This window comes from Miniopterus natalensis, chromosome X, assembly GCF_054644295.1.
Source record: "Miniopterus natalensis isolate mMinNat1 chromosome X, mMinNat1.hap1, whole genome shotgun sequence".
Taxonomy (NCBI): Eukaryota; Metazoa; Chordata; class Mammalia; order Chiroptera; family Miniopteridae; genus Miniopterus; species Miniopterus natalensis.
This window is the reverse complement of record NC_142103.1, coordinates 66,649,463-66,667,321: the sequence shown is the minus strand read 5'-3', so window position 1 is coordinate 66,667,321 and position 17,859 is coordinate 66,649,463. Positions and strand designations below refer to the sequence as shown.

General features: G+C 36.0%; 1 protein-coding gene across 3 annotated transcripts in view; it reads left to right on the top strand.

Annotated features, from left to right (window-relative positions):
* The window catches only part of GABRA3 (gamma-aminobutyric acid type A receptor subunit alpha3), a 369,596-nt gene that overhangs the window by 190,035 nt on the left and 161,702 nt on the right, over positions 1-17,859 (top strand). For all 3 annotated transcript variants that reach the window (XM_016214085.2, XM_016214084.2, XM_016214086.2), the window contains exon 3: positions 11,207-11,328. In XM_016214085.2, coding sequence (XP_016069571.1) covers positions 11,207-11,328 — 122 coding nt within the window. The remainder of the gene's footprint in view (positions 1-11,206; positions 11,329-17,859) is intronic.

The following is a 17,859-nucleotide window of genomic DNA, read 5'->3' as shown; positions in this document are numbered from 1 at the left end:
GTTAATTTGGCTAAAAGTTTGTCAATTTGGTTTATCTTTTCAAAAACCAACTCTTAGCTTCATCGATATTTTCTGTTGTTTTTTTCTGGTCTCTATTTTATTTACTTTTGCTCTGATCTTTGTTATTTTCTTCCTTCTGCTAACTTTAGGATAAGTTTGTTCTTTTACTTCTAGTCCCTTGAGGTATAAAGTGAGATTGTTTATTTGTGGTCTTTATTGTTTCTTAATGTGGGCAGTTATTAGTATGAATTTGTCTCTTAAAACCACTTTTGCAACATCCCACATATTTTGATATATTGTGATTCCAATTTGTTTGTTTCAAGACACTTTTATTTCCCTTTTAATAATTTCTTCGACTCAGGAGCATGTTTTTCAATCCCCACATGTTTATGAATTTTCCAGCTTTCCTCCTGCTTTTAATTTCTAGTTTTCTGCTGATGAGGTTGGAAAAAATAGTTGGTATGTTACAACATTTTAAAATTTTCTAAGGCATATTTTGTGACCTATCATGTAATCTTTCCTGGAAAATGTTCCATGTGCACTTAAGAAGAATATATATTCTGCTGCTGTTGGATGGGACATTCTGTATGTGTCTTTTAGGTTCTCATGGTATAAAGTGTCATTCAAATCCATTAGTTCCTTATTTATTTCTGTCTGGGTGATATATCCATTGTTGAAAGTGGGGAATTGAACTCCTATTGCATTGCTGTCTATTTATCCCTTTAGATTGGTTAATTATTTTTTAATATACTTTGGTGTTCCAATGTTGGAGGTATATAGATTTACAATTGTTACATCTTCCTGATAAATTGATCCCTTTATCATTATATAATTACCTTTTCTCTCTTGTTACTTTTTGACTTACAGTGTATTTTATCTGATAAAAGTATAGCTACCCCTGCTCTCTTTTGGCTTCCATTTGCTTGAAATATAATTTTTCCATTCCTTTACTTTCAGCCTATGAATGTCCTTAATGCTTAATCAAGTCTCCTGTAGGCAGATATAGATTCTTTTTAATCCAGTCAGCTTCTTTGTGACTTTTAATTGGAGAATTTAAAGGATTTACAAAGTAGTTATTGATAGATATGGCTTACTATTGCCATTTTGTTAATTGCTTTCCTTAGTTTCTTTCTTCCTCTCTTACAACCTTTCTTTGTGGTTCGATTATTTTTTGTAATGGTTTATTTTGATTCTTTTTATCATCTGTGTATCTATTATAGGTTTTTGCTCTATGTTTATCATGTGGTTTCATAACATATATTATAGTTATAATTGTCTGTTCTAAGCTGATAACTTAAATTGCATAAGTAGGCTTTACCCATTTATTTGCTCATTTATGTCAATGTCCTACTTTACATCTTTTTATATTGTGTATCTATTAAATAATACTGTAGCTATAGCTGTTTTCAACAGTTTTGTCTCTTAATTTATATGCTAGATTTCAAAGTGATTTACACGCCACCATTGCATTATGAGAGTATTTTTAATTGGGCTATGTATTCACCTTTAACAGTGAATTTTATACTATCATATGTTTTCATTTTATTAATTAGCATTTTTCTCTTACCTTGAAGAATTCCCTTTAGCATTTATTGTAGGGCAGGTATAGTGGTTAAGAATTCTCTCAATTTTTGTTTATTTGGGAAAGTATTTATCTTTCCTTCATTTTAAAATAAATTTTCTTGGTATTCTTGGTTGACATTTATTTCTTTGAGCACTTTGAATATGCTATCACTTCTCTCCTGACTTCTAGGTTTCTAAAGAGAAATCTGCTTATAGCCTTCTTGGGATTCTCTTGTAAGTGATGATTCTTTTTCGTCTTGCTGCTTTCAAGATTCTCTCTTGGACTTTGATTTTTGAGAGCTTGATTATAACATATTTCAGTGAAGATCTTTTTGGTTTGAAACTGTTTGGAAATCTTTGACTTTTTGTAGCAGGATAGCCATATCTCTGCCCAGATTTGGAAAGTTTTCAGCCATTATTATTTGGGGGGGGGGGTGTATTATTTCTTTAATTTTTAATTTTCTTTTAAATTTTTGTTCAAAATATTACAGATGTTCCTTTTTCTTCCCAATGACCCATTACACCCCATCCCACCCACCTCCCCAGTCCCTCTCTACACCATTGTCCATGTTCTTGGGGTGTGCATATATGCATATAAATTGTTTGGTTAATCTCTTCCCCTCCACCCACCCGCCCTCCTCCATCCTCTGAGATTCTTCAGTTTGATCCATGCTTCCATGTCATTGAATCACTTCTGTTGATCAGTTTATTAAGTTCTTTAGAGTCCACATATAAGTGAGATTATGTGATGTTTGTCTTTCTCTGCCTGGCTTATTTCACTTAGCATAATATTCTCCAGGTCCCTCCATACTTTCCCAAAGGGTAAGAGATCCTTCTTTACAGCTGATAGGATTCTGTGGTGTAAATGTCCCACAGCTTTTTTATCCACTCAACTACTGATGGGCACTTGGGCTGTTTCCAGGTCTTAGCCATTGCAAATAGTGCTGCTGTGAACATAGGGGTACATATATTCTTTCTGATTAGTGTTTCAGGATTCTTAGGACATATTCCTAGAAGTGGGATCACTGGGTTAAAAAGCAGTTCAATTTTTCATTTTTTTGAGGAACCTCCATACTGTTTTCCATAGTGGCTGCACCAGTCTGCATTCCCACCAGCAGTGTACTAAGGTTCCCCTTTCTCCACATCTTCTCCAGCACATGTCATTTGTTTTGTTGATGGCAGCCATTCTGACAGGTGTGAAGTGATACCTCATTGTGTTTTTCATTTGCATCTCTCTGATGATTAGCGATGTTGAGCACTTTCTCATATGTCCTTTGGCCATCTGTATGTCCTCTTTGGAGAAGTGTCTATTCAGGTCTTTGCCCGTTTTTTAATTGGCTTGTTTGTCTTCTTCTTGCTGAGTAGTATGAGTTCTTTGCACACTTTGAAATTAGCCCCTTATCAGATACATCCTTGGCAAATATGTTTTACCAGACCATGGGGTAACTTTGTATATTTTTTCCCATTGCTTTTTTTTTAATTTTATTTTTGTTTGAAATATTACAGATGTCCCTTTTTCTCCCCAATGACCCATTCCACCCCATCCCATCCCTCTCCCCAATCCTTCTCCCCACCACTGTCCGTGTCCTTAGGTTGTGCATCTATGCGTATAAATTCTTTAGTAACTCTCTCCCCCGCCACCCACCCCCACTCCTCCATCCTTCTGACATTCATCAGACTCATCTATGCTTCCATGTCATTGAATCTATTCTGTTCATCAGTTTATTAAGTTCTTTGGATTCCACATATAAGCGAGATCATGTGATGTTTGTCTTTCGCTGCCTGGCTTATTTCACAACCCAACTGCCCATCAGTAGATGAGTGGATAAAAATGCTGTGGGACATTTATACAATGGAATACTACGCAGCAGTAAAGAAGAATCTCATACCCTTTGGGACAGTATGGATGGACCCAGAGAAAATTATGCTAAGTGAAATAAACCTTTGTATTTTGAAGCTGTTTTGTTTTGCTGTGCAGAAGCTTTTTAGTTTGATATATTCCCTTACGTTTATTTTTTCTTTTGTTTCTCTTGCCATGGGAGATGTATCAGTGAACATTCCACTACGTGATATGCCTGTGACTTTACTGCCTATGTTTTCTTCCAGGATTTTTATGGTTTCGTGACTAACATTTAAGTCTTTTATCCATTTTAAGTTTATTTTTGTGTATGGTGAAAGTTTGTGGACTACTTTCAGTTTTTTGCATGTATCTGTCCAATTTTCCCAGCACCACTTAATGAAAATACTGTCTTTACTCCATTGTATGCTCTTGCCTCCTTTGTCAAATATTAACTGACCATAATGGCATGGGTCTATTTCTGAGGCCTCTGTCTTGTTCCATTGATCTATATGCCTGTTGTTGTACCCTTGCCAGGCTGTTTTGATTACAATGGCTTTGTAGTACAGTTTGATATCCAGTAAAGCAATCCCTCCCACTCTGTTCTCTTTGCTCAAATGGCTGCAGCTATTCAGAGTCTTTTTTGGTTCCATATCAATTTTTGAAATGTTTGTTCTAGATCTGTGAAATATGTTGTTGGTTTTTAATAAGAATTGCAATGAATTTATAAATTGCCTTGGGTAGTATGGACATTAAATATTAATTCTTCCATATCATGAGCATGGTATATTCTTCCACTTGTTTAAATCTTCCTCTGTTTCTTTTTTCAGTGTCCCATTGTTTTCTGAGTACAGGTCTTTTACATCCTTGGTTAAGTTTATTCCTAGGTATCTTATTTTTTTTAGTTGCAATGGCAAATAGTGCTTTTTTTTTAGTTTTTCTTTCTAAAAGTTCATTGTTGGTGTATAAGAATGCCATTGATTTCTGAGTGTTGATTTTGTATCCAGGGACTTTGACAAATTCATTTATCAAATCTAGTAGTACTTTGATGGAGTAGTTAGGGTTTTCTATGTACAATATCATGTCATCTGCAAATAATGACAGTTTTATTTCCTCCTTTCCAATTTGGATGCCTTTTATGTTTTCATCCTTTCTGATGGCTGTGACATGGACTTTCAGTAATATGATGAATAAGAGTGGTGAAAGTGCACATCTCTGTCTCATTCTTGTTTGTAAGGAAAATAGTTTTAGTTTTTTAGCATTGAGTATGATGTTGGCTATAGGTCTGTCATATATGGCCTTTATTTTGGTGAGGTATGATCTCTCTAGTCCCACTTTGCTGAGAGTTTTTATCAAAAGAGGGCACTGGATTTCGTCAAATGCTTTTTCTGCATCTATTGATATGATCATATGATTTTTGTCCTTCATTTTGTTTATGTAATGTATCACATTTATTGATTTGTGGATGTTATACCAACCTTGCATCCCCAGAATAAATCCCACTTGGTGGTAGGACATGACCTTTTTAACATATTGCTGGATCCAGTTTCCAAGTATTTTGTTGAGGATTTTAGCATCTATGTGATATTTTAGCATCATCAGTGATATTTTAGCATCATCAGTGATATTGGCCTGTAATTTTCTTTCTTTGTAGTGTCTTTGTCTGGTTTTGGTGTTAAGATAATGCTGGCCTCATATAAAGAGTTTGGGAGTTTTTCTTCCTCTTGAATTTTCTGGAATAGTTTGAGGAGAATATGTGTTAATTCTTCTTTGAATGTTTGGTAAAACTTGCCTTTAATCCATCTGGTCCATGACTTTTGTTTGCTGGGAGTTGATTACTGCTTCAATTTCGTTAGTTGTTATCAGCCTATTCATGTTTTCTGCCTCTTCTGGATTTAGCTTTGGCAGATTGTGTGCTTCAAAGAATATGTCCATTTCACCCATGTTGTCCAGTTTGTGGGAATTTAGTTGCTCATACTATTTTCTTAGAATCCTTTTTGTTTCTGTTGTGTCGGTTGTTATACCACCTTTTTCATTTCTGATTTTATTTATTTGGGTCCTCTTTCTTTGTTTATTAATGATTCTGGCTAAAGGTGCATCAATCTTATTTATCTTCTCCAAGAACCAGGTCTTGGTTTCATTGACTTTTTTTTGTATGGCTATTTTAGTCTCTATGTCATTAATTTCTTCTCTGATCTTTATTACTTTTTCCTTTCTACTTCCTTTAGGCTTTTCTTGCTGTTCTTATTCTAATTCTTTTAGTTGTTGCGTTAGATCTTTTTCTTGTTTCTTGGGATAGACTTGTAATGCTATGAATTTTCCTCTCAGGATTGCTTTCTCTGTGTCCTATATATTTTGGGTTGTTGTCTGTTCATTCTTCTCTTTTTCCCCCCAGGAAGTGTTTGATTTCTTCCTTGATCTCACTGGTCATCCATTCATTGTTTAATAACATGCTATTTAGCTTCCATGTGTTTGAGTATTTTTGAGTTTTTTACAGTGGTTGATTTCTATTTTCATGGCATTGTGATCTGAGAAGATGCTTGATATGATTTCAATCTTCTTGTATTTTTAGAGACTTTCTCTGTGCCCTAACATGTGTTTTATTTTTGAGAATATTCCGTGTGCACTTGAGAAGAATGTGTATTCTGCTGCATTGGTTGAAATGTCAAGTAAATGTAAATGTCAATTAAATCCCTGAGGTCTAGTGAGTCATTTAAGTCTGTGCTTCCCTGTTGATTTTTTGTCTTGATAAACTGTCCAATGCTGACAGTTGGGTGTTAAAGTCCCCCACTATGATTGTGGTGCTGTCAATCTCCCCTTTAAAGTCCACCAAGAAATTTTTTATATATTTAGGTGCTCCTATATTGGGTACATAAATGTTTATAAGGGTTATTTTCTCCTGTTGGATTGACCCCTTTAGTATTATGTAGTGACTATGTTTTTGTCTCTTGTTATGGTCTTTATTTTGAAGTCTATTTTGTCAGAAATAAGTATTGCTACTCCAGCTTTTTTTCCCTTTCCATTTGCATGGAATTTAGCCATTGTTTTTAAAAAATAAGGTTTCTGTCTCTTTTTCCCTTTCTTTTCCCAAAATGCAGATATTGTTTCTTTTGATTGTGTCCCACAGTTCATGTAGGCTTTCTTTACTATTTTTCATTCTAATTTCTTTATTTTCTTTTGACTGGATGATATCAAGATATCCTTCTTCATGCTCACAGATTATTTCTGCTGCCTTATTGAGCCTATTTTTGAAGCTACCTATTGCATATCTCATTTCATTTATTGTAATCTTCATCTCCTGAATTTCTGTTTGAGTCTTTTTTATGATTTCTATTTCTTAGTTGAATTGTTCATTTTGTTCATGTATTGTTTTCCTTAGTTCATTGATTTGTCTATCTGGGTTCTCTTGAATCTTGCTGAGCTTTCTTAAAATCATTATTTCAAATTCTTTTTTAGATAACACACAGATCTCCATTTCTTTGGGGACAGTTACTGGAGTATTATTTTGTTCCTTTGGTGCTGTCATATTTTCTTGCTTTTTCATGTTTCTGAGGGGTTTTCATTGGTCTGTACATTTGAAGTTCAGTCACTTCTTTCAGCCTTTTTGTAATGGCTTCAGTAGTGAATGGCTTTGTCTTGGAGATGGTTCTAAGGACACTGGTTGGATGAAATGCAACATCTTTGTTTCTTAGAAAGGAAGTGTGGTGCAGCCTCTGTGCCACTTAATTGACTGAGGTTGCGATTTCCCTGACTGTGGGGTATTCTGTGGACAAGGCTGCAGAGGAACTGCAGGTGTTAGTGGCAAGTAAGGCTATGAAGATCTCCAGAGGCTAGCTAAGACTGCTGGTGTCTTCCTTTCCTCCCCATCCCCTGTTTTTTGTTTGTTTGTTTGTTTGTTTTGTTTTGTTTAACTTTGGCCATGGGTAAAAGTTCTAGCTAAGAGGATCCCTTTTAATGCTTGGTATGGCATGCTGACACTCAGAGCCCTCAGAGAAGTATTGGAGCCTGTGTTCTAGAATCAGGCACATCTGGAGCTACCATAGCACTGGAGTCCTGAGGCACAGGTGCACTTGTGGCTTTTGGGCATTTGTAGATATCCCATGGAACAAGTATCTTGGTCTCAGTGGTTCCCCACTTTAACTCTGACTGGGTGCATTCAGAAGTTGCACAGGCCCTGGGGTGACCACGCGCCTGGTTGCTTGGGCCCTGGGGCCAGGGTGCTGTAGTAGCACAGTCTGGGGATGGTGGGTTATAATTTTAACTCTGGCCCAGCTGGGCGTGGCTCAGCGGTTGAGCATCGACACTAGGATCCGGTAGATTGGGGTTCGATTCCCGGTCAGGGCACATGCCCGGGTTGTGGGCTAGGCAGCCGATCAATGACTCTCTCATCATTGATGTTTCTATCTCTCTCCCTCTCATTTCCTCTCTCTGAAATCAATAAAGATATGTTTAAAAAAATTTTTTTTTGAACTCTGGAAATAGGTCCCAAATTCAGTTAGTGGCTGAGCCAATACTAAAACTGTTTAGTTGACCCTAGTCCTGTGAACTCACCACTATTCCATCTTTAAGACTAGAAAAATGCTTAAATCTGCCTAACCTACAGATAATGTATTAGTAACATAATTTTTATGTTTTAATAATAGATTATTAATACAATATTTAATTAAACCAATAATGACAGATATAAGGCAAAACAGGCATGACAATTGTATCAATCTTATGAATTTAATAAGCATGTGGCTTTGAAAAATTCCTTTCTCTCATTTGTGTCTTAGGTGCTCCATCTGTAAAATGAAGGGAAAGAATTATATGATCTCTAAGGTCCTCTATAATCCTGACATACCATTCTTCTTTATTGTTCCCCTGAACTACTTTGGATTGGCAAAAACTGCAGAATCTTCAGCTTGTTTCAGTTCAGTTATTGAAGAAGAGATCTTATTTGGGTTATAGATTTAACCACCACCCAGTTCCCCATGTAATAATTTGGTGAACATTAGAAAAAAATTGTTCATCAATCAAGTGCAAAATCATAAAGAAATCTATTTAGATTTGTTTTTGAGTGATATTTATTATTGATTTTTCACTTAAAAGTTTAAAAGTTATTAGTGAAGTATGCTGCTAACATATCAACACAGAGTCAGCAAGGGATAGAAATGCATTTTCAAAGAAGTTAGTATTTCAGTAAGAAAGGGAACACAGTGTTTTGGCCTTATATTCAGGAATTCTGGATATAAATTTTAGTTTTCCCATTAACACTCAGGGTGATTAAAAGGTTATGGTCAGGGGCTTTCAAATTCCCATCAATAAATCCACCTTGAGTAGATAATCTCTGAAGCTCTTTATAGTTCGTCCATGACCCGACGAGGATTCTCCTTTCTACCTCTTTCCAGTAATCCAAGAAGTGTTTTTTATTCAATTCATAGACTTATTTCGGAGAATTCAAATTAGGCTAACCAGGGTGAAGATTCTCCACAGTGAGAGATAAGGAATAATCAGAAAGAGTTTTGCACAAAATCATTTGAGCTCCAACAGTCTCTCTTCCCACAGCTTATGTAATGTGGGTTCAAAATATTGGTGGATTGAGCCAACTATAGGCTATCACCTGAAAGGGTATCTGTATTTATCTCTTCAGCATATCGATGTCAGTTAGTTCTTCACTACAATTCGCCTTCTTTCTCCCCCCTTCCCAATGAATATCATTTCTAGCACTCTGTCCACTAAACCAGCCAATCATTTCTACTCTTCACTGGCTTTCAATGCCTCTCTGGCCAAAGCTTCTTTTATGGCTTTCGGCTGATGGGGTTGCCAATACTTTGTTACTATTTACATTTGAATAATGCATTAAAGTACATAAACTACTATTTAAAAAAAAATTGTGAATACTTCTAGATATTAAGCATTAAGATTGGAAATTTTAATATATTATTTAATAATAATACAACATACCTATGAAGTTATTTTAATTTTAAAGATGAGAAAACTGTTACTAGAGGTGCTTTATGACTTGGTTAATGTCACACAACTAATAAATTCAATTGCAAGTCTCCAGAATCTTTTAAAAAATATATTTTTTATTGGTTTCAAAGAAAGGAAGAGAGAGAGAGATAGAAACATCAGTGATGAGAGAGAGTCATTGATTGACTCACTCCTACATGCCCCCAGCTGGGGATCAGCTCAGAACCTGGGCATGTGCCCTGACAGGGAATTGAGCTGCAATCTCCTGGATCATATGTCGATACTCAACCACTGAGCCACGCTGGGTGTGCTGTCTCTAGAATCTTTAAGCCTAGTTCCCCTTTCCTTCCATGTGTATCTGTTTTATCATTTGATTATCACAGAAACCCTGTAAGCAGGGAAATATCACTTATGTTGTTTTTACCTTTTTTCCTTGCTCTATCACAGCATGTAGAATAGTAATGGGCACATAGTTGATGCTTAATAAAGATGCATTGAATGATTAAGTTAATTTAATTAAGTTTATGAGTTAAGGGAAAAAACTGGGGGTTCAAAATGAATTTTCTGAGATTATTAGCTAGAGAATGGCAGTTTAGAGTGAGAACTTTTCAATTCATATGTTTCTTCTATTCTGTATATCTTTCTCAATGTCTTTTTCAGAACAGGAACCTTTCTCACTACTAGGGATAAATATTGGTGGGGATACATATTGACTGTTTTTTAAGACTCCTTAATTGTTATCCTGTGTCTTTTATAGCTCTGATTAACTGGATGCTAGGAATAGTTATTATATATCTATTAATTGCCACCTTCTGGGTCCACTGTAAGAATGGGGAAAACAAACCTATGGAGTGCAGTACTGTAACTTGCTTAAGGGTCTACTCGAAATCACAAATACAGCTGGCACTAGGACCCAGGATTCCTGATTTCTAGTTTATTACTTAATTTCACACCATGCTTCTTGACCCTTGGCAATAGCCATTTCTTTCATAATATTTCTCTTTTCCCTGAGCTACTTAGGGCATTTCTTTATTGCTCATCCTGTCAAACCACACTAAATTCAGAAATGGAAAGTATCAGTCATAGCCTGGGCCTGATTAGGTTGTTAGTAAAGTGCCTAGTGCTTTGAAAGGCTTATAAAATTCATCCAAGCTAGAGAAGTAAGATAGCTGTGCATCACTAGGAAATTTTGATTTTAGTCATATCTCTGCCTCTCACTAGCAATACGTCTGTGGGCAAATTTGGTGTCCTTTCTGAGCTTATTTCCTTATATATAAAATGAGAGAGTGTAGGAAATCTCTTAAGAGTCCTGATAGCTTTAACATTTAATGTCTTACTATTGCTTTGTTGCCCTATTTCCACAGGGCAGGAGGTAGATAGACTGCATGCAATTCAAGTTTGTCATGCTCTGTTGTTCTGTGAACCTATGTTTCGCTAGGCTAGAAGAAGGCTAAGTTCTTAGTAACAAAGTTTTCCTTGTTTTATTTTGAGGCCCTTTCATTCATGCAACAAAATTTGCTGAATCAACTTTATGCCAGGTGCTATTTCTGGAGACATTCTCTCCAGGATTTCTCCTTGTGTTTCTCCACTGCTGGGTTCGGGTTGGATCATTTGTTTGGTAAAGCTCATGCCGAAGCTGAAGTAAGAGCTCAAGTATAGTGACCACTGTCTTCCCCCTACACAGGTAATCATTGCAACAAATAAGAAGTGTTGCTGGTTTGGTTAAGATACAGGGCTATTTAATTAACCCAGTCTATTGATTGAAATCTTCTTGAATTAAAGTGTTTAGGCATGTAATTGTTTCCTATTAAGAACTATTATTTTCTGTTTCTTTTTCTTCTACTGCCCCAGACTCTCTCCCAAGCATGCCCCAGATATTCCTGATGACAGCACTGAAAACATCACTATCTTCACCAGAATCTTAGATCGTCTCCTGGATGGCTATGACAACCGGCTGCGACCTGGGCTTGGAGGTGAGTAACTATTTTAAGATCTTATGCTTTGCTATTTTCATCTAAAAAGATTCTTAAAGTGTCCTCAGTAGTCTATTGATGAATGAGGTTAATATAAGCTGTTTCTTCTGTCTGAGCACTGGAAATTATTTGTTGTCTTCTATTTCAATGGTCAATCTCTGGTGTCGTTTTGAAAGTTTATGAATTTCACTTAGGTAAATGCATATGGGGTATTATACCACAGTGGCCAAGCCCATTTCTGGTAATGAAATACCAGTCTCTGGCTGGATAGCAGGTGAGGCCCGGGAACAGCTGGGAAATATATCTTCATTCTCAAAGCCTTGAGCACATATCAGAATGACATTCTAAAGTGGAGCAATCTGCTGGCTAGGTTGGATCTCAGTTGGTGATCAGTTTAATATGATCAGCAATATGATCCCAACAAGGTAAATGCATTATAATACATCATGGCTGTATTTAAAGGGCAAGTATGCAAATGTATGCATGTTTAAATTTTTTCCTGAATCACTTGAGAATTAGTAGCAGATATCATACCCCTTTGTCCCTAAACACTTCAGTGTGTACTTCATTAGAACAAAAGTTATTTTATAAAATTGTGATGCAATTATAAATTCAGATATAAACTATTTTTGAATCTGTAGTCCATATTCGATTTTTGTGAATCATCTCCAAAGGGTTCCTTATAACAGTTTTCTTTGATGGAGAAGATTCAATCCAGAATTATGCACTGCATTTATTTTCACATCTCTACCCTATAATCTGGTATAGTTACTCAGTCTTTCTTTGTGTTTTATGACATTGATTAGCTTTTCCATACTCTTTTTTTTTTTTTTTTTGGAAGAAATGCAAGAAAGGTGAAAAACTAAGAGGGTGAAGGGATCTCTTACCTTTCAGCAAAACTTGCCCAAAATTTAGCCTCAGCAATAGGTAGCTAGCTTTCTCCAGAATGAGAAATGCTAGCATCCTGCCCTTCTTGGAAAGATCCTTCCAACTGGGACCTGGGAAAAGAGAGAGTCATGTGTTCTTTCTTGGCTGCACCAGTCTGGAACAGAATTTCTGTCTCACTGAGCTGGGAAAGAGGAGAGTGGAAGCAGGCCTTGTTTTAAATATCTAGATCCTTGATTGCCTTACTGAGTTTTAGTAGATTTTCTGGAATAAATAGTTGTTTTTCTTTTGTTTTATACCTTTGAAGCCATTTCTAAACACTTTAAATGGTTGTTTTAAAAATACATTTCACCAGTTTCACTGAAGAGATGGTTTGCAGAGCTCATCATGCTTTCATGCCAAAAGTGGAAATTCTAATAATTTTTTTAGATTTAATCAGAATATATACATATATGATTGCATTATATGATAAGAATGACAGTATTAATTCTTCCTGTGCAATTTTTTCTTGTCTTATTGTACTAACTAGACCTCACATATAATGTTGAATAGTTAGTGTGAAAGCAGATGCCATTGTCTTGTTCTTGATCTTAGGGAGAAAGGTTCCAGTTTTTCACCAGAAAATATGTTAGGTGTAAGTTTTTCTGAGATATGCTTTATCGAGTTCAGGAAGTTCTACTCCTACTTTGTTGAAAGTTTTTAACAGGAATGAATGTTGGAATTCTTCAAATGCTCCTGCTGTGTCTATTGAGTGGATTATGTGGCTTTTCTTTTATAGTTTGCTAATATGGTGGAAAGCATTATTTGATGTTCTTTTTTTTGTTACTAATCCAGTATTGTATTACTTTTAATGTTAAATATAAAGTGCTTTTGCATAACCATAAAGTTATTTTTAGTTGATGCATCTTTACATACTGTGAGCAAGCATATACTAAACTACTGTGAAAACTTAGCATAAATCTTAACACTATTAAACAGATAGATAATTTTCAGTGATAAGCTATAATATACCATCTTCCTAAGGTATGTGACTTTCAACATGTCTTCTAATCTACTCTATTTATTTTTTAATTTTTCAATGTTTAATTACATTGACATATAATATATTAGTTTCAGGTACACTACAGAGTAGTTAGACATTATATATATTATGAAGTGATCACCCTAATAAGCCTGGTACCCATCTGACACTATATATAGTTATTACAATATTATTGACTATATTCCTAGTGGTGTACTTTACATCTCCATGGCTGTTTTTTATAACTGGCAATTTGTACAATGTAATCCCAGGCATATTTTTCACCCATCTCCCATCCAGTGACCATCAAATTGTTCTTTATATTGGAGTTTGTTTTATTTTTTGAATTATTTTGTTTTTGGATCCCACATACAAGTGAAATTCCATGGTATTTGTCTTTCTCTGTCTGACTTATTTCACTTAGCATAATACCCGCAGGGTACATTTATGCTGTTGCAAATGGCAAGATTTCATTCTTTTTTTTGTGGCAGGATAATACTCCATTGTATATATGTACCATACCTTTTTTGTTATTTTTTAAAATTTATTTTATAGTTGAAAGTATTATATATGTCTCCCACCCCCCCCCCCTTTGCCCTCTTCCACCCTCCCCTATTCCACCACAGGTCTTCACATGTCCATTGTTTGTATCCATGGACTGTTCACATATGCTTAGAAGTTCTTTGGTTGATTTCTATCTGTCCTCCTTCCCACCTTCCCTCTGACATTTGTCAGTCTGTTTCATTTTTCCATTTCTGTGGTCCTATCTTGTTTGTGAAATTATTTTGTTCCTTAGATTCCACATATAAGAGATCATGTGATACTTCTTTTCTCTCACTGGCTTATTTCACTTAGCATAATATTCTCCAGGTCCATCCATGCTGTCTCAAAAGGTAAGAAATCCTTCCTTTTGTTGCGGAATAGTGTTCCATTGTGTAAGTGTACCACACTTTTTTATCCACTCCTCTACTGATGGGCACTTTGGCTGTTTCCAGATCTTAGTTATTATAAATAGTGCTGCTATGAATATAGAGGTACTTATACTCTTTCTGATTAGTGTTTTGAGATTCTTAGAATATATTCCTAGAAGTGGGATCACTGGGTCAAATGGCAGTTCTATTTTTAATTTTTTCAAGAAACTCCATGGTGTTTTCCATAGTGGTTACACCAGTCTGCATTCCCATCAGCAGTGTACTAGGTTTCCCTTTTCTCCACATCTTCGCCAGCACTTGCCATTTGATGATTTGTTGATGGCAGCCATTCTGACAGGTGTGAAGTGATACCTCATTATAGTTTTAATTTACAACTCTTTGATGATTAGTGGCAACCAATTTTTATATATGTCTGCTGGCCATCTGTATGTTCTCTTTGGAGAAGTGTCTATTCAAGTCCTTTGTCCATTTTTCATTTGGGTTGTTTGTCTTCCTCTTGTTGAGTTGTATGAGTTCTTTGTATATTTTGGAGATTAACCCCTTATCAAATGTATCATTGGCAAATTTGTTCTCCCATACTGTGGGTTCCCTTTGTGTTTTGATGATGGTTTCTTTCTTTTGCTGTGCAGAAGCTTTTCAGTTTGATATAGCTTCATGTTTATTTTTTCCTTTGATTCTCTTGCCCTGTGAGATATATTGGCAAAAAGTTTGCTACATGAGCTGAATGTGATCTTACTGCCTATGATTTTTTCTTGTATCTTTATGGTTTCATGACTTACATTTAAATCTTTTATCCATTTCAAAGAAGGTCACTACATAATACTAAAGAGATCAATCCAAGAGGAGACTATAACCCTTATAAACAATATGCATGCAATATAAGAGCACTTAAATATATAAAAAAAAATCTTGGTGAACTTTAAGAGTGAGATCGATACCAATGCAATCATAGTAGGGGACCATAACAGCCTACTGTCATCATTAGATAGATCATCCAGACAAAAAATCAACAAACCAATAGGGAATTTAAATGACACACTAGATTACCAAACATTTCATCGCAAAGCAGCAGAATATACATTCTTCTCAAGTGCACATGGAACATTCTCAAAGATAGACCACATGTTAGGACACAAAACAAGTCTCTATAATTTCAAGATTGAAACCATATCAAGCATGTTCTCAGATCACAATGGCATGAAACTAAAAACCAACCACTATTAAAAAAACCTCAAAAATGTTCAAACACATGGAAGCTAAATAGCATGTTATTAAACAATGAGTGAGTCACCAATGAGATTAAAGAAGAAATAAAAAAATTCCTGGAAACAAATGAAAATGAACACACAACTACCCAAAATATTTGGTACACAGCAACAGCAGCCCTGAAAGGGAAGTGCATAGCATTACTGCCTAGCTCAAGAAAATAGAAAAAAGCTGTAATAAACTATCTAACACTAAAACTAAAAGAGTTAGAAAGAGAACAACAAGAAAAGCCCAGAGTAAACAGAAGGAAGAAAATAAGAGAGATCAGAACTGAAATAAATGACATAGAGAGTAAAAAAGTATATATAAATTATCAATGAAACCAAGAGCTGATTCTTTGGAAAGATAAATAAGATTGATGAACCTTTAACCAGGCTCACCAAGACAAAGAAAAAAGACTCAAATAAATAAAATCAGAAGTGAAAGTGGTGATATAATAATGGACATCACAGAAATACAAAGGATCATAAGAAAATACTATGAGGAACTATATGCCAACAAACTGGACAACCTGGGTGGAATGAAAAAATTACTAGAAACATACTATCTTCCAAAGCTCAATCAGGAAGAATCAGAAAACCTGAATCAGCCCATAACAACTAATGAAATTGAAGCAATAATAAAAAAGCTCCCAGTAAACAGCAATCTGGAACCAGATGGATTTACAGGCAAGTTTTACCAAACATTCAAAAAATTAACACCTATTCTCCTCAGGCTATTCCAGAAAATTCAAGAGGAAAGAAGACTCCCGAGCTCTTTTTACAATGCCAGCATTATCCTAATCCCCAAACCAAATAAAGATACAACAAAGAAAGAAAATTACAGGCCAATATCCCTGATGAACATAGATGCTAAAATCCTCAACAAAATATTAACAAATCATATACAGCACTACATTAAAAGATCATACAACATGACCAAGTGGGATTTATTCTGGGAATGCAAGCCTGGTATACTATTCCCAAATCCATAAATGTGATACATCACATAAACAAAATGAAGGACAAAAATCACATGATCATTTCAATAGATGCAGAAAAAGCCTTTCCCAGAATTCAGCACCCATTTTTGATAAAAGCTGTAACCAAAGTGGGACTAGAAGGAATATATCTCAATATAATAAAGTCCATATATGACAAACCTACAGCAAGCATAATCAGTGGGCAAAAATTTAAAGCATTTCCCTTAAAAACAGGATTCAATAGGAATGTCCACTTTCACCACTCTTATTCAACATAGTACAGGATGTTCTTGCCATGGTGATCAGAAAAGAAAAAATATATAAAAGACATCCAAATTGGAAAGGAGGAAAGAAAACTGTCATTGTTCACAGATGATAATATTGTAAATAGAAAACCCTAATTGCTCCATCAAGAAAAAAACTACTAGTTTTAATAAGTGAATTCATCAATGTAGCACAATACAAAATCACCACCTAGAAATTGATAGCATTTTTATACAACAATAAGGAATTCTCAGAAAAAGAAACTAAAGAAAACAATACCAGTTACCATTCCAACTAAAAAAAATAGATACCTAGGAATAAACTTAACCAAGTATGTAAAAGAGCTATACTTGGAAAACTATAGGACACTGGAAAAAGAAATAGTGGAAGATACAAACAAGTGCAAGAATATACTATGTTCATGGACTAGAAGAATTAAGATCATTAAAATGTCCCTACTACCCAAAGCAATCTATAGATTCAATCCAATTCCTATAAAAATACTAACAACATATTTCACAGAACCTAAACAAAAATTTATATGGAATCTAAAAAAATCCCAATTAGGAGAGGAAGATGGTGGCACTGTGAGAAGCAGCAGAGTGCCCCCGCACCCAGCAATGGACTCGATTTACTCCTAAAATCCTATGTAACCAGCTTGAAAAAACCAGAGAAACATACGTGAGTGGATGGAGTGCGAGTGGAGAGCTCTGAAGAAACATCACGGAGTCTGGTAAGAGAGGGGAGGTGTAGAGAGGGAGAGAACCCCAGAAGCCTGTGCTGGGCTCCGAGCCCGGAGGCTTGGAGGCTGTAAAGCTCCCTCCCCTTGGAAGTGCAGACGGCATCCAAGAGCGGGGACCCCACACCCGGAACGACGAGAGGGGAAGGAATGCCCTGCACACAGGGCAGAGGGATCCTGGGGAGCATGAGTGCCGGAGGGCTCAGCACCTTCCTAGGAACAAAGCCTCTAATGGTAGATGGCGCCCTCCTAGGAAGCAAAGCCTCTAGTGGTGGCAGCGACTGGAGTCTAGTGCTCAGGGTGCCGACCATAGGGAAGGCTGTCCCAAGGTCTGTGGCACTCAAGTGGTAAGGAACCAGAGGACTGTGCTGAGCGGGCGCACATGGGGACCCTCTGCCTCCCTGTGGGCACTGTGTTGAGCCCCAGAAAGCACTGAATCTGCCTGGTGTGGGGGAGGGGAGAA